The following is a 20,158-nucleotide window of genomic DNA, read 5'->3' on the forward strand; positions in this document are numbered from 1 at the left end:
AATTAAGTTTTATTTCCTTGTTGATTTCCTTGGCTGTTCCCAGGTCCATTTCCTCTTTTGAATCTTGGCTTTGTCAAGACCACTTGAAGTTCTTCAAGCTTTAGTCCTCCCATTGTTCCCTCAAAGTGTTGAATATTAGCATCTTGTTGTCAGGCACCTGGAAGTGACATCCATGACCTCTGCAACTTCTTGTATGGGTACATTTAAGGCTGCCAGCCCCCAGAGCAAGTCTAGGTCAAGGCTTACCACGATGAGCATTGTACTGAGGTCTCAGCTCAATGGTTCTTGCCCACTGACCATGCCAGTACCCTCTCCTCCTAGGTACCTCATCAACTTTCTTCTGGACGCCACTGTGGGCATGCTGCTTATCTATGTGGGAGTGCGTGCTGTCAGCGTCTTGGTGGAGTGGCAGCAGTGGGAATCCCTGCGTTTTGGCGAATATGGTAACATACCATATACATCTGATGGGGCGTGGTAGGGGCAGCATGCTTTGTGCAACCCACCAAGTAAATGAATCCAGGTTTTGGAAGCTGATGGCTGTCTCTGGCATGTGGAGGAGGTAGCTGGTTTTGAGAACTGAACATCCTCCTCCTCCTCACCTTTGTGGCAGGAGCCAAGAGACACCCTAAACTCAGGGAGAGGCTAAACACTTGCTCCTTCTGCCAGAGGGCACTGGCAGAATCACCTTCAGGACTGCACAGCCACCTCGTTGGGTCAAATTTCCCATAGAGCTCACCCTACCTGCCTACCTGTTGGGAATTGTCATTTTGCTAAAGCTCTTTTTCCCCCCCTTAATGCAATACACTTGTGCTTGTCCCATGCTAGACTATTCTGCTGATAGAGCAGAGCTCACACAGCCAGGCATGGGGGTTCATCTCCAAGGCAACTTGTAGCCAAGTTGCCTTGCTTTCTTCCAAGTATGTGCCCCTACAGTTTTCCTCCAGTTGGTATCTGGATGTACCAGTCAAATCATCAGAGATGTGATGTCAATCAAGGCTTAAAACAGACGACTTGTGGGTGATGGCTTGTCTTATCAGACTCTCTGAGACACAGCTGGAGTAGGAAGCTGTCTTTATGCTGACTCTGAGCATGAGAAACAACTGGTGTGGCCTTCATGGGGCTGCTGGTCAGCCACCCTCTTTGGGTCCTCACTTGTGCTTCAGGACAAGTGTAAGGAGTCAGAGCTCTATCCCGGTGAGCCCTGTTGTCTGCAGGCAAGAGCTCCTTTTCTCAGCTGGAGTTTTATCATCACAGCCACCCAGGACAAGAGGTGGGGAGTGGGAATGGAACTCTGGATCCCAATCCTCTTTCCTGGTTAGGCCTCTCAACTCATGGCTCTGGGAGCAGTGGCCACTCACTCCTAAATGGCTGAAGATCCTCAAGGGACTGAGGTGTAAAAGGACAGCTGACTCACAGTGCTAGCTGTGAGTGTTTGGGGAATTTGTAAGAACAAGTAATTATTTATTTCCACTGGGGGGAGATGAGTTCAGGGGAGGGCTTTTCTTAGCCAGTTACTTGATGCTAATGAGTCACTAACTTAAGATAGTGTCCACCACCAACATGTGCCTCCTTGGACTCCAGGGAAGGCTTCTGAGGTGCTCTGAGCCATCAGTTCCTCAGCTTGCAGGATGAAAATGGTCCACACAGTGGACCACCCAGAGGAGTTAAGTGACACACCTAGCCAATGTGTACCTTCTGCAGCAAGATTCTTAAGCCCTCCCACCTCCATGAACAGTATTCACCATACTCCTTTGCTGCCAAGATCCTTTCTGGAAGGCTATATTGACCAGAGCTAACATGGTTCCCCATAGTTAGCTGTGTGACCTGGGAGTGAAGGTTAGGTCTGATTCTGATACACTATGAATTAAAGTACCAACTGTTCACAGACATATTTTATATGTCTCCACAAAAGGAAGAAGGCAGTGGCTGTGTTTGCACCTCCTTCTCCCCCCATATTGCCTACTTTGGCCCCTGTCTTGCCTAAGTCATTACTATTGGGAACCAGTCTTCAAGACATAGCATCTCCAGAGAAAGTTGCCTACTCTTTCCCCAGACTGACTCCTCAGTTATCTGTTTTCTACTTGTTAATATCTATTGTTTTCTATTGCTGCTGAAACAAATTAGCACAGACTTGACATAATCCAGATTATCTTACAGATCTTTAGAAGTCCAGTGGGTGGTTCTCTTGACTAAAATCAAGGTATCACTAGGAGTAGATCCTCTGGAGGTGTTAGGAAAATTAATTCTGTTGCCCTTTGCAGACTCTAAAGGCTGTCTGCATTCCTTGGCTCTTGGCTCCCTTCTTCTGTCTTCAAAGCCAGTAATAGATCAGGTTCTTCTCACATCACACTGCTCTGTCCTTGCTCTGACCTTCCACTGCTGTCTTCTACATTAAAGTGCCATATGATAACTTGGGTGAATCTAGACACTTCATTTACTCTCCCTATCTTTAAGTCAGCTGATTAGCAATCTTGATCCCATTTGGTAGTTGTGATTCCTCTCTTTGCTAGGAAGTATCACGTATCTACAAGTTCCAGGAAATAGGATGTGAACATCTTTGCAGTACCATTATTCTGTCCACTGTATCTGTGAGCCTATCTATAAATTAGAGGCAAGAATAATACCCATGGGGCTGGGAAGGTGGCTCAGTGGTAGAGCACTTGCCTTGCATGCTCGAGGCCCTGGGTTCGATTCCTCAGTACCACATAAGCAAAAAGAAAAAAGCCGGAAGTGGCGCTGTGGCTCAAGTGGTAGAGCGCTAGCCTTGAGCTGAAGAGCTTAGGGACAGCGCCCAGGCCCAGAGTTCAGGCCCCACAATCGGACCCCAAAAAAATAATAATAATAATAATACCCATGTATTCCTGCCTCAGTAGAAAACAATAACCAAAGCCTTCTTCTGAGGTAAATGAAGAAGAGGAGCTTAGTTTCACAGGACTTAGGACATTTATGTCACACTTGTGTGACCTAAGGAGTAGTTCTGGGGTATTATGTAGTATCTGCAGGCTGATAGCCAGGCTACTCCTTCTCTGAAAATAAAGTCATTGTCCATGGCACTGCTTCATTTGCTTTGCTACTCATCCCATCTAAACACTCCCTTCCAGAAGCCTTTTAACACAGATGTGTTTCTTGGGCCCTTTTTCCCTACAACTTACTTTCTGAGAGACTGCTTCACCAAAACCAAATACCCATAACCTTGAGCTTGTCTAGAACAGAAAGGAGCAGGAGACAGCAACCATACCTGGAACATTTGTCAGTTAGAAATGAGATTTATGAGGTATATTTGAAACACTCAAAGAAACAGAAATGAAAAAAGCTATACATGGGCATAGTCCAGCTGTGATGACATGTAGCCTGGACTCACAGGAGAGGATGTGTCAAAGCTAGACCATAGGCTGTGTTTCTCTTTTTCCCCTCATCGTTTTGAACTTTGTATGTTGAGGGGAAGGAGTGTACTGGGGTTTTAACTTAGGGCCTGTGATTGCTGGGCAGGCACTCTACCACTTGAGCCATCCTGCCATGCCCTTTTCTGATTTAACTACTTTACAAATAGTGTCTCCCATTCTCAAACTGGCCTAGAACACAATCCTCCTATTTGCACTTTCCACATAGCTGGGATTACTCTAGGATTGCAGGTATGCTTTTTGATGCCCAGCTTTTCATTGACTGAGATAGTGGCTTGTGAACTTTTTTGCTTCGTCTGGCCTTGAGCCACTATCCTTACAGTTTCTACCTCCAAAGCAGGTCTGAGGCACCAAACCAAACTGGACTTTCTTATTTCTGCATCAAAATGAAACAAAAGGCAGTAGTGGGGGCTGGGAAGGTGGCTTAGTGGTAGAGCTCTTGCCTTGCATGCCTGAGGCCCTGGGTTCAATTCCTCAGCACCACATAAGCAGAAGAAAAAAAAAGCCGGACGTGGGGCTGTGGCTCAAGTGGTAGAGCGCTAGCCTTGAGCGGAAGAGCTGAGGGACAGCGCCCAGGCCCAGAGTTTAGGCCCCACAACCGGACCCCCCCCAAAAAAGGCAGTAGTAACAGGTCATTTGTGCAGCTGAACCTCAGAAAGCAGATGGAAGGAAAATCCATTTCCTCTTTTACTAATCAGTCAGAGTTTAAGAGCAAATGGAACAAGTATGCTCACTTGCTCTTCTGACTTCCAGGCACACCAGTCTCACTTCAGATATTTCCCAGTGGTGCTTCCTGTCAGGCTATCCTAAGTCTTGCTTAATAATTTTAGCAAATAGCTTTGTTTACTGGTTTTGAGAACTTTTCTCAATAGCGTCATGATTTACTGAAAGCATTACAAAATTCCTTTAACAACTTTGCAAAGGTGCATTGTGCTTCTGAAATGGTTTGCCTCTGGTTCACATTCCCTACCCTAGAGGTGAAGGAAATAGGAAGACCTCCAGAAAGGCAGCTGGTGTGTTTCTGCATGTTTTTTTTTTATCACCTGTCGCCCAGTGGTTTTCAGGAAAGGGAATAGCCTAGTCCAGTGTGTTTCCCATTATATTTGGGTAAAGGCATTCACTTGTATTTCCACTGTGCATAGATGACAGGCCTGGGCAAGGCTGCAGCATGGGTGACTAGACAGAGGTTACTATGAAAACAAAAGAATCCATGAGAAGCTGGAGACTTCTCTTTGGGTTTTATATGCTCATAGCCTGAATTGGGGCCTTTGCCACCCCTAAACTGTTACTCTGCTTCCATTCTGGGCAGCAAAGTTCAGGCAGCTTCAGAGTAAGCCCCCTGTTCTCTCTCTGTCTCTCTCTGTCTCTGTCTCTCTCTGTCTCTGTTTCTCTCTGTCTCTGTCTCTGTCTCTCTTTCTCTCTCTGTCTCTGTCTCTCTCTCTCTCTCTCTCTCACACACACACACACACACACACACACATACACACAGCCAACTGTTTCCAAATTTCCCACTTTGGGTAGGTGTATGTGCCTGCCACAGGTTCATCACCTTGCAAGATCATTGCCTGGAACGGCTGCTCCTCCACCCTTCTTTGAGTCTCTTTTGCAGTGTTCTGGAGCACTCCAGGGCCCAGGGAAGGTTCTCCAGAATGGACCTTTAGACTTTTCCATTTCTCAAGCATAGTGACTAATGAGATCACAGATGGACCTCTTGTCACAGTGGCATACCTTAGCTTATACCTCCCACCTCCTTGACAGGAAGGCTTCTCTGTCTTCTTCCTGTCCCTAGCTCCAGGGTGTTTGGGGATCACCCATACTAGACAGTATGGATCTGAATTTCTCCAGGTCAGATTTCTGCTCTCAGGGCAACAGAGATGGCTGGGGAGTGGGGTAGTAGTGAGGGATGGACAAGAGGGAGATGACCAAAGGGCTTGACTACTACCTTCATAAATCAGCTGCCTTCATCATAAAACTATCTTCAATCTATTGATTCACAGAGGAAAGGAAGGATATTGCTCACTAGTCATTGAAAAATTCAACAGTGGATAATAATAGTAGTCTTACTTCACATGGCTTTTGCTGCCAAAGGACAGAGAGAGCCAGCCTTTCTGAGCCCCAGCAACAAGCACTTACTAACATTAGTATCTCTTAATTCTGTCGTAGAATCTCTTAAAAGGCAGGCCATTCTGGTATGTCCAAATTAGGAATTCTCTGATTCTATTCAAAATGTGTTAGGGATAAAATAGCTTTTAGGTCTCATGAAGTACTAATAGAGCCAAGGTCCTGGAGAGTGGCTGCAGATGTGAGGGCTGGTGGGAAGCTGTAGAGAGTTGGGTGAGGGCATGTCCCACTTGGATGCCTGGGCCCATGTAACTAAGCATCTTCTTGTCCCTGCAGGAGATCCTCTGCAGTGTGGGGCCTGGGTTGGGCAGTGTGCCCTTTACATTGTGATCATGATCTTTGAAAAGTCGGTCGTCTTCATCGTTCTCCTCATACTCCAGTGGAAAAAGGTTTGCCTCTCATCCCTGATTCTGCAGCTCCCTGATAAGCTAAGCAAACAGGACCTTCCGCCCAATCACCCTCACAGTCCAGCCTGGTTGGAAAACCAACTTTGTTTTTGTTTTAACTGCATGAATGCACCCTGGATTTGATCTGACAGGCAGTTATTTACAAGAGCATTAACTTCTTGTTCTCTTACTTGGCATCCACCAGCTTCATTTAAAAAAATGTCTACACTTTGTGATGCATAGACTAATAGAAATATAGTCTCTGTCTGTGAGTTGCCTATGATCTGATTAATCCTCAGACTTTGCAACTGTCAATGTCTCTGGGTTTGTAAATTTCCTCATGTACCTGTCTTGACCAGATTTAAGCCATTTGGTATCACAGGCAGCTGCCAGTCTGTGACCACCTACAAGCTGATACCTGGATGAGCCCACAAATTTCCCTGGCCTAGCCTCTGCCATCTGCTTCCAGTGCAATTCTTGTTCCCACAGTGAAATCACTGAAGAGCTTTCTGGAACATCGCAAATCTTGGCTTCCCTTTGGTTTTTTTTTTTTTTTTTTGGTTTCGGTTGTGGGGCCTGAACTCTGGGCCTGGGTGCTGTCCCTCAGCTCTTCAAGGCTAGCAAGGCTAGCTCAAAGCTAGCACTCTACCACTTGAGCCACAGCGCCACTTCTGGGTTTTTTCTTTTTGCTTATGTGGTGCTGGGGAATTGAACCCAGGGCCTCATGCATGCAAGGCAAGTGCTCTACTGTTGAGCCACCTTCCCAGCCCTTTCCCTTCGGTTTTATATCTGTGACTGGGTTATTCTTTTTAAGTAAATAAGCCAAGATGTTTCAGAGCTACTGGCCCTTGAGGCTTCGGGCCCCTCCTGACTTGGTTTGAGCACTGTTTGGCTCTGGGCCAGTGATTGTAAGTCCACTGTGCTTTGCAAGTTCACACCAAATAACAACTCAGAGTGGCTTCAGGATGAGTCCCTTGTTAGCAGTTACATAAAGGCACTCTACGGCCATGGACCCCTAGGTCTGTTCCCACTGTGCTCTAGGGGAGTATCTAAACTAAGCCCCCCTCGGGGATTCTTGCACCTTATCCATGGTCTCCCACCTCACCGAGTCTGCTTCTCTTTACAGGTGGCACTACTGAATCCTATTGAAAACCCAGACCTGAAACTCGCCATCGTCATGCTGATTGTGCCCTTCTTTGTCAATGTCAGTGCCATATTGCCTGTTTTACCCCAGGTTATGCTTTGCCTTGCCAGGTTCCTGTTCATAGTTCTGAGTTTGGCAAATTACTTGCCAGCTCCTCAGTCTCACTCCTATACCTAGAGATTGTGGGATTAATTCCTCAAAAGACAGGTTCCCACTCCAGCTCCCCTATCAAGATGAATTCCCTAATCATTTATTTCTGTCCTCAGACTTTAGGGAAACTCAAGAGCACAATGGCCTTTTTTTTTTTTTTTTAAGGTAAGAAACAAGGAAAAAAAGGGGAAAAGAAACAAGGGGAGCAAAAGTGGCAGAAAGTGCAGCCATATGCTCTGGGCCTGTGGGAATCCAGAGCAGGTATCCAGAGACTTTGGTTATGGATGGATGGCAAGAAATAAGATTTAGGCAGAGTCTGAGCTAGGTGTTCTGTGGTCCAGGCTAGGGATTTGGGACACGCTTGTCTGAGTCAAAGACAGGCTGCCTGTTACTTAAAAACTCATTAGTGAATAAGGCAGAAGTTTTCTTGCCTCTTCTGTAACAATTAAACTTCAACAAAGGAAATAGAGATTAGCAATCTCTCTCAAAGCTTCTGGAAGATTTCAGGGAACTGGATAAGGTTTCTCTTTCACTAGTTCTGCATTTTATAAACTGAATAGATCTGGGTAAAAGTTCATACAAGGGCCATTCTGCTTTGCTTTGAAGTGGACTATCCCAGAGTAACCTGCACTTCTTCTTTCATCAGGCATTGATGTTTTGGGTAGTAGACAATTTCCTCATGAGAAAGGGGAAGACGAAAGCTAAACTAGAAGAAAGGGGAGCCAACCAGGACTCAAGGAATGGGAGCAAGGTCCGCTACCGAAGGGCAGCATCCCATGAAGAGTCTGAATCTGAGGTAGGGGCTTCCCAAATTCTGTCTGTCATTCCACCGGCCCCTACTTGTCTTGTGCTTCATTTGGTTACCTGACTATTGCATCACAATACCAGGCAGAGGGTGGGAAAAAAAATGAGCCAAGAGGAACATGGAACACATAATGGAGGCAGCTTGCCTCTGGGACCTCTGCCAGCAGAGAATGGCAAGAGGGGAGCTGTCTCATTTCTAGGAAGCTACAAAGACCTGGGGCTTCATGGTTGATCTTTAAGCACTAAGGTGCCCTGCCCACCATCAGCAGACAATTGATCTGTTGGCTAAACCAGCAGGAAACTTCTAAAATGTAGGAATAGGCAGACCTTGAAGGAATAGCCTCATTTCTCCTCATCTCTTAGTCTCTTAAGTCCAAAGATTTGGACTTCAGAAAAAATGGTATTGATAAGCATTAACATAAGAGGCCAGGATATGTGTCCTGGTGGCCCTCTGTACTTCCTGTACTTCTACACCTTGGCATGCAGCAGGCTGGCTCAGAGGAGTCTGAGGAAGCTCTTATAGTATGCTGGCTCTGTGTTCTTGAGAGCAGCCACAGAAATGATGGAGATTGATGCCTCCCTGAGAGGTCCTCAGGCTCACGAATGAGGTTGATGTAAAGGTAGATAGGTAAACAGCTCATTCATTGTCATGTTCATAGTGCATTCTGAGAATTAGGCATAAACAACCCCCATAAAGACCCTGGGAAATCCAGAGAAAGTTTTAGGAGATGCACAGATAAGATGGAGAAAGCCCTTATCTTCTGTAGTTTAGTATTTCTATGATCTTGCACAAGTTTGCCTCATTGTAAGAACTTGGTGAACGTTCAGTGAATGACAGCCTTAAAGGCAAAAACAATAAATAGATCATGTGATGTGGCATCTGGGTAATAATGTGAAATTCATGGTGACCAGAGCAGCGTTTATTCCAGAGTGTAGGATGGATGAAAGAAATGAGATTTAGCCAGAGTCTGAAGTAGATGGCAAGGTGCTCTGTGGTCCAGGCTAAGGAACTGGGACATGCTTGTCTAGGCAGTAAGGAGCCAGTAAAGGTTTAGTTGGGAAAGCCCTTAAGAGATCAGTCCAGGAGAGATGTGGTAAGTTGTTTGCCCTTGTTCCAAAGTAGGAGTTTGTGGGCTGGGAAGGTGGCTCAGTGGTAGAGCGCTTGCCTTGCATGCTCAAGGCCCTGGGTTCGATTCCTCAGCACCACATAAGCAAAAAGAAAAAAGCCGGAAGTGGCGCCGTGGCTCAAGTGGTAGAGCACTAGCCTTGAGCTGAAGAGCTGAGGGACAGCGCCCAGGCCCAGAGTTCAGGCCCCACGACCGGAGATTAAAAAAAATATATATATAAAAAAAAAAGTAGGAGTTTGTGTTCCCCTGTACAAGTGGGCTTTGGGCCTCTCTACCTAATGTAGACTGTCCAGTATTTCTGTGGTACTCAAGACTGAGGCCATTTGGTAGGAATTGAACAAGTATGTTGTCCTGAATGTCCTAGCTTCATGATTGAGTTGTTCCAGGGTCTCAGAAAAGTAAATGTCAGCCTTTGCCTTCAGATGTTGTAGATTGGTTGGAGACAGACCCTCTGAAATCCTGCTGTACTGTGTGTGCCCTCTTGATGATTTCTTTTCCTTTTAAAAGGGGCTTGTCAGTTTATTTCTGCTGCAAAGCCCTGGGACTCCATACATCAAGATGAAAGGTATTGGGGCTGGGAAGGTGGCTCAGTGATAGAGCGCTTGCCTTGTATGCATGAGGCCCTGGGTTTGGTTCCTCAGCACCACATAAGCAAAAAGAAAAAAGCTGGAAGTGATGCTGTGGCTCAAGTGGTAGAGCGCTAGCCTTGAGCTGAAGAGCTGAGGGACAGTGCCCAGTTTCAGAGTTCAGGCCCCACGACCAGATCCCCCCCCCAAAAAAAGAAAGGTATTTTCCCTGCTGAGTTAGCTCTGATTTGTTTGGGTCCAGCTGAAGGTTGAATGAAGAAGTGAGGAATTCTAGCAGAGCCTGAGGGTTTCTGTAGACCAGCATGTCTCATTGTATAAGGTGAGGGGCCTTCCTATTGCCCTTTTCTAAGGAATTATAAGACTTGACACCTTCCAGGGGTGCCCAGGGTCCTAGGAGAATAAACCCAGAAGTCACTGCTGACAGTAACTCAGGCCATGTTTCTCTGTTGCTCAGATCCTGATCTCGGCAGATGATGAAATGGAGGAGTCAGATGCAGAGGAGGACCTCCGCAGACTAACCCCACTTAAGCCTGTGAAGAAAAAGAAGCATCGCTTTGGGCTGCCTGTATGACACATTCCCTTGCAGGAGATGACAGGTTTGGGGCCAACCTGGCTGCTGGATTAGCAGATGGTCACCCCACAGCATTATCCCTTCCTTCCTCTCTGCCTCTCCTCTTCTACCTCCATTCCTCTTGCTGTCTCCTGCTCTCTGCCTACCCCAGACTACTGTGACTTAAAAGAGGAAAGAGGAACCAGCGGCCAGGGATGCTGTGGGCAGCTGGAGGGCCCCTGCTCAGTTGCACTACAAACACTGACCAAATATGCAAGCTAAGAGCTTTGTTTGTTTGTTGTTGTCCTGAACAGTGTTGTGAGGGACCCTATGTCTGACTGAGTGGCATGGTGGAAGAAACCATAGCACATACAGACCTTGGTGGGTCTTCACACCGAGGCTGCTGACTCTATGGACATACGTTGTGCTTGGGGTTGACAGTCATTCATTGACCAAGTTGGAATTAGAATGCTTTCTTACTCCAAGTGGCTTTTTGTAACTCTTGATTTCTAAAGCCTGTTTTACGAGCTATGACAGTGTTACTGTTTTTTGAGTATGTGTTTATTTCCTACAAAATACCTACGCACTAATGGGCAAAACATAGATTTTTAAGTCTTCCGTATGCTATTGACTTTTATACTTTTAAGTTATATTTTTATACTATTGTATTTAAAAACTTTTTAAACCCCAAAGAAGTGGATTTGTTTGCCTTTCATGGGGTATGAGCTGGAGAGAGGAAAAAGTCAGGAGTTTTTTTGTTGGCACTGTTGTTAAGTAATGTCTGGTAATAAGATGAGGTAAATGATCCTGTAGGAGGGATAAATGATAAATGATAGCCTTTATCTGGAAATAGAAGGCTGGTGATGTGTAAAGGTGAAGCATGAGCATGAGGCAGCTTTTCTGAAGGTGATCTGGGTGCCCCAGTGTGTGGATCAGGAAGGCTTCTTCTAGGGCCCATGAGCTCATTGGCATTTCTGCTGGCAGGTTATAGACCTTGGTTATATGTGACTGAGAAAGAAGTTCAGGAGTTAGATCTTTGTGTAGCAAGGAATCACAACCACCAGGCTACCCTTGCTTGTTCCCTGTTTCTCTTCATAGTCTCAACCTCTTTGCCTCCATTGTGGGAGCTACAGAGCCAGCCTCTGCCCTACCTGTCACCTGCTGCCATCTGCTTGCTTGTACAACAACTGAAGAACATCCATTTGGCTAGATGAGCTTGCTTTCACACACTCCAAAGCTGTGAGGTAGCTGAAGAGGCAAGAAAGCCAGCTGTCTAAATTCACAGAGAACATGAAGTGCTTCTAGACTGTGCTCCCACTCTCCCCCTTGGGTTGACATCCACTCCTCAATATGGCCACTGGTACTCTTAGTTTGCTTTAGGGTGGAACAGGGCAACCCTGCAACTGTCCCTGCTATAGACGCAACAAGGTGGAACTGCCCACTGTTTGTTCAAGCCAAGAAGCAGACATGGACATTTAGGAACAGAAAAGTGCTTTGCTACAGTGCTAGCTAGAAGTGAGATGACCCAGGCTTTAGATGAGACTAGTATACAGGGAGATTACTCTAATCAGAGCCCTCTTTTTAAGCCCTATGTAAAAGTATGTTTTACTTAAGCATGGGTCTGGATATGCTTCTGTGTGAGCCAAGTGGTTAGATGAGGCACTTGGGACTATCCTCTGCTACTCAGCTCAGTAAGATGGCATCTGTCTGGGGACTGCATTTCTCCAGTTCTCAGTTCTTCCCTCTACCTACTATTATCCTATGGCTGTCCTATCCCCACCCCATCTCTAGTGAGACCTTACTAAGTTGTATTTGGGAAGAGGACTGGCATGTCTGGAGAGACAGTTCCTGGTGGCTTTGCTGGTGCAGTGCTTGTTCTCCCTTTCTGTTCCATTATACATTGGCCAACCTGTAACATAGCTGTTTCTGCCACCTTTGTTGACACCTTCCTGGAGCTCAGAGTCAGGGCTTCACTTCACTTTCAGAGTCAGGGCTTTCACTTTAGAGACTCTTTGTGTCTCTAAACCAGGCATAGAAATAAGGGATCCACACTGTGAAGCATGGCAACTCCAGATTGTATAGGTTTCAGATGACCGCATCTTCAGGCTCATCCCAACTCCTGCTGAGCAGTGGCTTGGAGGACAGTGAACACAGGTATTCTCCTGTGGGTTTTTGTGATCTTCAATAAATAGGCTTTAGTCTCTGACCTGCATCTAATTAGTTGGCGCAATAAGAATGGAATTCTAACAGATGTCTGATCAAACCAGTGGGCTCCTGGTTTGCAGGTTGGGCAGTTTGGCATCCATCACATGTTTTGCCTTACCTTTCTGTGTGGATGGTTATACCTACACATCCCTGGGAGAGCCTCTGGTGATCACTGTCCCATGAGAGTGGATGCAGAGAACTGTGGTCAGGGCTTTCTCCTGAACTGTCTTTCCTCCCTGGCATGAGTTTCCTCACCACCTGCTCCACAGTGCCTTATGAGGTACAGCCCTTCACTGGCCAATGTCAAGCAGCACTATGCTTGAAAAATGACAGAATGAATACTATTATATGCTGCCAATTTGATTTTTCTAAGTCTGGACCTTGGCCAAGGCACTCATGGTAGAAACTTGAAAATCAAGGTCATAAAGGAATTTCTTATTATCAGTAAAAATAAACTAATGAGTCAAATGAGCTTTCATTTGATTGGAAGAGATGATAGTTTTCATTCCTTCAACTCTCGGTAGGACATGGACAATGTCAAGGGGGCAATGGCTTCTCAGTCTCTTTAGCCTGAAGATGTGTGAGGTGAAGGTCCATGGGCGCCTCACCTTCTAAGCACACTGGTGGCCTCCTGCCTCCACCTTTAACTCATGCCCTCTATCACAACAAGTGTTAGGAGATAATGTCACCTCTTATGCCTCTTTCTTCAGGGAAAATGTACAGTGTCTCAAATGCAAGTTGTAACTTTCCTTCAATAGTATAGACTGTAGGCTGAGTCTAGAATCCTCATTTGAAGACTGCTTCAGGACAGTCCTCCAGACTGCAATTCATTGGCTTTCTTTTTTCCAGCTAAGCTAAAATAGGTGGCCTGAGGGGTCCTTGTGAGATGTTGGTAATCCTTGAGGGTCTTTGTGTTCAGTGAGGAACTTGTGGTCTGACTTGCTTTGAGCATCTTGAGTTCTGGGTGGGTGGGAAGGTTGGCTGGTTGGTTAACTCATTGGTTGGTTTGGTTGGTTTACATTTGATTTCTCTTTCCATGGAGTTCATTAGAAGCAAGTTGTGTGAGCAAAACCAGGCCCACATTAGCTGCCATCCAAGTGGGCATGTTTGTCAGTGGGAGTATTATGCATCACGGCAACACATTTTTTTAAATGAAAGGGAAGACCGATGTACCTACATTGTAAAATGGTTTACAATAAAGTTTCACATCTTACTACAGTTTTTTTTTTAAAGAAAGCATCACTTTTGTGGTCATTGGTTGTATGTTCCCTGGAGTGGAAAAGCTTAGTAGGGGGGAAAATATTGCCCAGTGAGAGAACAGGAAGCAGAGTGAGAATGAACCTTGTATCACCTCATGTTAGCAGTGAAACCAGATTGCCAAGGAAAGAAGCCAAATGTACTCTGGCCATTTCCACTTCCTTACTAAGAAAAAAATTAAGCCAGTTTCCTCCCAAGGAATAAGTTGTTGGGAAATAGAGTAAGAAGTAAACATCCGCATTCTTGTCCTCAAGGCCACACAGGTGAGCAGAACCAGCAGCAGGTAGTGCGGAAGTTGCAAGGACCTCTTGCAGTAACCCCCTTGGCACAATGGAAAGGCCTGCTCAAGGCCTGGCCTGCCCTTCACCTCCTCCTGGCCCCTCTGAGTCCAAGGCATTCCTAGATCAGCACCTATCTCCACCCAGTCCTGGCAGTGCTCACTGGGACCAGGATCAGAGGAGAGACTGGGATGAGCTTTGAGCTATGCCAGCCACAGACTGGCATTTGGGATAACCAGATATCAGTGCTTGACTGAATTCCATGTGCCTAGAACTGACAAGGATTAAAATAAAGGCCATCACAAACTGGGAAGGAGTTGAGGTATGTCTGATCTTATGGGGACAACTCTGACTTCCTATTCACATCCACTCCCACCTCCCCCCCCCCACACACACCTCAAGTTTAGGATCTTGTCATGTGACACACAGGAATTTCCCCTGCAAAGGAAAGGATGTTGGGAGCTCCCAGAGGGGACAGCTAAGCAACCTTCCAGGAGTTCCTTTAGGCTTCTTCTCTCCACAGACCAGTATCTGGAGTGGCTTCACTTGCCCTGCTACAGCATTTAAATTGCCCTTGGGCTCTAGAACTCTCACTCTCCATGACCTATTTCAGGCAGAGGTTTTCCTTAGGGCTCTCACAAGTATGCATCGTCTCCTTCCAGTCCTTCCTGGGCTCCTTATCCTGGTATTGCTTCATAAAGGATGAGGACATCCGCAAAAATAAGATAAACGGCTCCCTTGGCTCCCCTCAGCCCTCAACCTTAGTTTCTTCACCTATGAACCAATGGCAACCTCTTACTCTGAGTCTACTGCTACAGCCTAGGGAGCTTACCATGAGGAAGTGCTTCCATTTGACAGGCACAGTTTCTGCCCTGCTACTTAGATAGAAAGTTTTCCCACTGAAATCCACAAGGATGGGTAGAAAAAAGCAACCAACTGCCTCAAAACTTCCCTTCCCTCAGGTACAGGCCTCTCCCCCCACACACATATACATACTCATTCAGATGGGCCTGTGCAGATTGTTAGCTCAGACTGTCACATTCCAGGACCCACATTCATAAACACACAGCCAGTTACCAGCAGTGCCAGAGCCTCCCACTTCCAGATAGAACAGCTGTTTCCAAGGGTGCAGGGTCTCCTCAGCTGTCTGTTTTCACAAGGGCTGCTGCCCCATCATCTCCAAGAATAAACTGTGTGGACAACAGACTGTGTGGATATGAATCATCAGGGAGCCTGTTGGAGGAGGAGGAGTGACTTCCTAGGACTGCCAAGCAGACTATATAAGCTCCAGGGGGCTGAGCTCCACTCGGATCTCTTCAGATCTCTTCCCTCTGCTGCTGCCTTCCAGAGAGGTGCCTGTGGAGAGCCAGTTCTTGCTCAGCACTCAACATGTCCCAGGTAGGAGGGTCCAACATAGTCCAGGTTGGGGCCAAGGGATTAGGGGTGGGAGCCTGGATTCTATCATCTTTGGCATCTGTCTTGGGCTAAGATCCAAGCATAAACAGGAGGCAGCTCCTAGAAGGCTGAGCTCCAGGATACCCAGTCACCCTGATGGATCTCTGTACTGCTTAGCCTTGTTATTTCCTAGCTTCTTAGGAGAGCTCGGCTTTAATGTCTGGTACTTATATCACTCTTCTTGTGCCCTTGTATATGATGGAACTGTATAACTTACGGTAGTTGTGATCTCTGAGGCTGTGCAGTGTGAATGTATATTTGTATACACGAGGCTGTGCCTCTAGGTGCACAGTTCTGTCCCCTGTATCCCAGCAGGATGTGCCTGGGGATTGGGAAATATTGCCTGAGGAGCCTAGCCCAGGCTGAGGTAGGAAATCCCTGCACCTGCTCTCAAGGCTTAGAAAGGAATAAGACCTCAGACACACAGGCGCCTGGGGTTGAGGATAGGCTAAGCTCTGGTCTGGCTATCCCAGCACTGGAGGTACCACCAGATTAGCCTGCCAAGGGGTTACCTTAACTGCCTGCTCTATGGGTGAGTGCCAAGTTGGGACTAACTTTATGGGCATCTAAATTGTCTATCTATTCCCCTCCCAAACACTAAAAATACAAGTACTTTCTCAGAGGAGGAGCAATTCCTAAGGGACTCCTAGGCACCCAGTGATGAGGGGTTGGTCGGTCATGGGGCTTGAACTCTGGGCCTGAGCACTGTCCCTCAGCTCTTCAGCTCAAGGCTAGCACTCTTACCAAGCCACAGCACCACTTCCCATTTTCTGGTGGTTTATTGGAGGTAAGAGTTTCACAGACTTTGCTGCCCAGGCTGGCTTTGAACTGCGATCCTCAGATCTCAGCCTTCTGAGTAGCTAAGATTACAGGCATGAGCCAGTGGCATCCAACCAGTTTTTTAACAGATTCTGTAAGGCAGCTCAGCCTCAAACCAGTCCCTTTCCCCAGTGTGTCTACTCTAAACTTATCCAAGTCTTAGAGTGTTCACTGTCCCCTCACCCCCAGACACTCCCTCGACCCATTCCCTAGACTTTAGGAGAAGGGCAAATGTACAGGTCAGATCAAGAGGTCTGAGGCTCAGAGTTGGAATGTTGTCAGGAAGGCCTAGAAGAGGAATGGGCCTAGAATTGGCCCAATGAGCCAAGAGGAGGAGTGTCAGCTAAGGCATGAAGGTAGAACGGCTACCTTGAAGCCTTGGGTTATAATATAAGGCTCTGGATTCCCCAAGGCTGGCATTCCAGAAGCCCCCATTAAGAAGAAACGTCCTCCTGTAAAAGAGGAGGATCTGAAAGGGGCCCGAGGAAACCTGGCCAAGAACCAGCAGATCAAGTCCAAGACCTACCAGGTCATGCAGGAATGTGGTAAGTGTCTTCCACATGAGATGGGGTTTGGGACACAGATAATCTGCTGGTGGTGTTTGGCGGGAGGGGGGATGTCAAGGGTTCTTTTCTGAGTCCAGAACTCCACAGTCTAGGTGGGATTGCCCTAGCACTTGGGGCCTTACCTCCAAAGAAGCCAGAACAGGACAGATCTGACAGTGTCTTCTATACCTCTTACCCACACAGAGCAAGCTGGCTCAGCTGCCCCATCAGTATTCAGCCGCAACCGCACAGGCACTGAGACGGTTTTTGAGAAGCCCAAAGCCGGACCTGCGAAGAGCGTCTTTGGCTGAGAAGTGCATGTCACGCCCTGTACCACCCTGAACACCTTGACACAGGAGCCTTTCCCACGGACTCTTTTTTTAATGCCAGATCACCCCCTCATCCCTGCTATCTCTGAGACTGCCACATTTCCCTAAAGCCCTAGCCCTCTGTACCAGTGCCTAAGAAACACCAATAAAGAGGATGCCTGTGGCCCCAGCATTGGGAAGGTGTCAATTAGTCATTGGTCATGAATACTAACTGAAGGTGAAGGGGAGAACAGGGTGTGGTGAGGGGATGTTCGATGCCCTATCTGGACTTTTGAAAAGTCACAAAGGATAATGTAGGTGCTTTTAGGGCACTGAGATGCATGGAGACCTGGTGCTGACCTATATGACTGTAGACTCTCTTCTAAGTTTCATTGTCTTCTTAGGAGAGTTGAATTGTGCTGTAGCCTATTCCATTTTTTAAAAGCAGGCCACAAGCTGGGCGCCAGTGGCTCACATCTGTAATCCTAGCTACTCAGGAGGCTGAGATCTGAGATTGTGGTTTAAAGCCAGCCTGGGCAAGAGACTGTCCAATTAACCACCAGAAAACCGGAAGTGGCCCTATGGCTTAAGTGGTAGAACATTCACCGTAAACTGAAGAGCTGAAGGACAGCACCCAGGTCCAGAGTTCAAGCCCCACAACCAACAACAAAAAACAAAAAAACAGGACATAGTGGTGCTGCTCAGAACGAAGCCAGTAAAGGCTTAGGTTTACCTCTCCCTGCCATATTAGATGCTTCTAAGAATCTAAGACCCTGTGGGGCCATGGCCCTCAAAGCCTATACTTCCTGCAGCCTTGTCTACACTGACTTCTTGGCAGTTTATGGTCCCTGAAAAGATAAAGCCAGGTCCAGAATCCTCTCTGGCTGGTGGCAGTTTTTGTTGTTGTTGTTTTGATTTTTTTTTTGGTTGGTCATGGGGCCTGAGCTCTGGGCCTGGGCACTGTTCCTCAGCTCTTCAGCTCAAGACTAGTGCTCTATCACTTGAGCAACAGCGCCACTTCCGGCCTTTTCTGCTTAGGTGGTACTGAGGAATCAAACCCAGGGCCTCATGCATACCACTGAGCCACCTTCCCAGCCAGGTGGCAGTTTCTTAAACACTGTCTCTTCCAGACAGCTGGGCGAGCCCATTTTCTGCTCCTATCATGCTGCCCAAGGCCTGGGAATACCAGCTTCTCAGCTGTGCGCGATTCAGTTCTTCCCTCTTCAGACCTATGAACATTGAACCTTCAGGTTCAGGATACTATTGAGGCCTATCCAGCTGAGAGGGAAGGGCCATATACAGGCTGATTATTAACTCCTGGGGCTAGACTGGTAGGGCCTGGGCTCAAAGATGATGCCTGCTGACAAACCTTTCCATCCCCTTGGCAGAGGGAGCTGGCTACTCAGCCTTTCCCACATTCCCAGCCAGCCTGGCCTCCTTAAGTAGCTTAGTCTTGGCAAATACTCTGTAACCCAAGGGAGCAAACCTACTGTGGGGACAGAACTTAGGTTTGTTTACTGGGCCCCTTTGGGAGGCTCTTGCCAGAAATACTGAAGATATGTCCCCCTGTGTAACCCCAGGCCTTCCTAGAGCCAAGAGTGAGCTGTAAACAAACACATGCATACGGGCTTTTAGCTGTAGTCATGCTAAGGAAGAGGGATGATTTTACTTGGAGCTATAGAAATTTCTTTTAAGTCTATGATCCCTATAGCCAGATGCTGCCAGCTTTGAGGGTGTTAGGGCTGATGAGGGGCATAGTGTCCCAGCCCCCTGGAAGTAACTTATTGGCCTAGGGTCCTATGTGGATCCTCACAGCCCCACACTGCTGTCTCTGAGCCTTTCTCCTTCCCTGACCCAGGACTTGGTTCCTAGCCACACTCTGACTCACCTTTAGCCTTGTATGTCCGCAGATCAGGAGCTGGCTTCCCCAAAATCACCAGGAAACCTAAGTATCAGCTGCATTGAGTGCCTAATATTTCTTCACCTTATTGTTATAAAAGTAGTACTTCACCAGGTGCTGGTGGCTCATCCCTGTAACCCTAACTACTAAGGAGGCTGAGATCTGAGGATCATGGTTCAAAGCAGCCTAGGTAGGAAAGTCCATAAGACTTGTATCACAACCAGAAGTGGAGCTGTGGCTCAAGTGGTAGCAAAGTACCCAGGCCCTAAGTTCAAATCCCAGGACTGGCATGAAAAAAAAGCCAAAAAACCCACTTCAAGTGTAATGAGGGCAAATTGAGAAAAACTAATAGAAACCTTACCAAGGCCTTTGAACAGCACCCCCACATGCCTGGTGTGATAGCATCAGGCCACCCATAATGCCCTCTCTGCTACCTGACTGAACCCATCACTCCTTTTTGCCTTGCTTTCTTATGAGTAGACTCCTAGCATCATACCTCTGGCCATAGCATGTTCATGTTTGTGACTTGGTGTGCATCATCAATTTACATGCCTTTTTTGGCCCCGCTGGGGTTGAACCTAGACCCCAGCTAGATTAATGGGGCCCAAACAGCAGCCTAAGACCTAGGAGAGCAAAGAGGGGCTCTTAGGCCCAACAACTCTCAGAAATAAAGCATATCTGTTCTTCCTGGCTTCCCTTAGATACTTCCAAAGGGTACTTGATGCCTTCACCCCACTGTCCCTCTGCTGCCCACATTTACCTAGGCTGCCAAAGATCCCCCTTTCCCCAGAAGTCTCCCTGGAGTGCCTTCTATCCCTTGTCTTCCTGGCCAGCCTTCTTTTTCCCCAAGCTAGGCTTCAAGAACATCTTCACTGGTGGATGTTTTTGGGGTATGAGGGATAATACCCAGAAATGACCTTTCAGAAGGGATGCCAATACCCAACTCTAGCTAGAACCTGCCTTTCTTTGAGATATGTTCCTGGCCCCCAGCCATAGTTCACTGAACATTGGTCATTTGTCTGAGGCACCTGGAGTTTTTGGCTTAGAGATCTCAATTTCCCAGAACCTGCCCCCATAGGGGCGGGACAGCAAGCAAGTTACTAATTCATTCCCTACTTGTT

At 47.1% G+C, this 20,158-nt stretch overlaps 2 protein-coding genes across 2 annotated transcripts in view; both read left to right on the forward strand.

The window, feature by feature from the left end:
• LOC105996568 (transmembrane protein 110-like) overlaps positions 1-13,693 on the forward strand; it is a 50,069-nt gene extending 36,376 nt beyond the window's left edge. Inside the window, exons 6-10 of the mRNA XM_013030721.1 lie at positions 322-443; positions 5,799-5,911; positions 7,035-7,112; positions 7,849-7,998; positions 10,175-13,693. Of these exons, the coding sequence (XP_012886175.1) occupies positions 322-443; positions 5,799-5,911; positions 7,035-7,112; positions 7,849-7,998; positions 10,175-10,291 (580 nt within the window). The 3' untranslated portion in view covers positions 10,292-13,693. The remainder of the gene's footprint in view (positions 1-321; positions 444-5,798; positions 5,912-7,034; positions 7,113-7,848; positions 7,999-10,174) is intronic.
• A 1,404-nt stretch (positions 13,694-15,097) lies between these two features.
• Mustn1 (musculoskeletal, embryonic nuclear protein 1) lies at positions 15,098-17,330 on the forward strand. Its single transcript, XM_013030794.1, has 3 exons — positions 15,098-15,408; positions 16,697-16,829; positions 17,034-17,330. Exons 1-3 carry the CDS (start codon positions 15,400-15,402, stop codon positions 17,138-17,140), a joined length of 249 nt encoding a protein of 82 aa, XP_012886248.1. The 5' UTR covers positions 15,098-15,399; the 3' UTR covers positions 17,141-17,330.
• Positions 17,331-20,158: the final 2,828 nt, after the last annotated feature.

This window comes from Dipodomys ordii, unplaced genomic scaffold, assembly GCF_000151885.1.
Source record: "Dipodomys ordii isolate 6190 unplaced genomic scaffold, Dord_2.0 Scaffold132, whole genome shotgun sequence".
Classification (NCBI taxonomy): Eukaryota; Metazoa; Chordata; class Mammalia; order Rodentia; family Heteromyidae; genus Dipodomys; species Dipodomys ordii.

Coding starts and splice junctions, on each gene's coding strand:
- Mustn1 (XM_013030794.1), top strand. Junction 16,830..17,033: donor CCAGGTCATGCAGGAATGTG/GTAAGTGTCTTC, acceptor TTACCCACACAG/AGCAAGCTGGCTCAGCTGCC.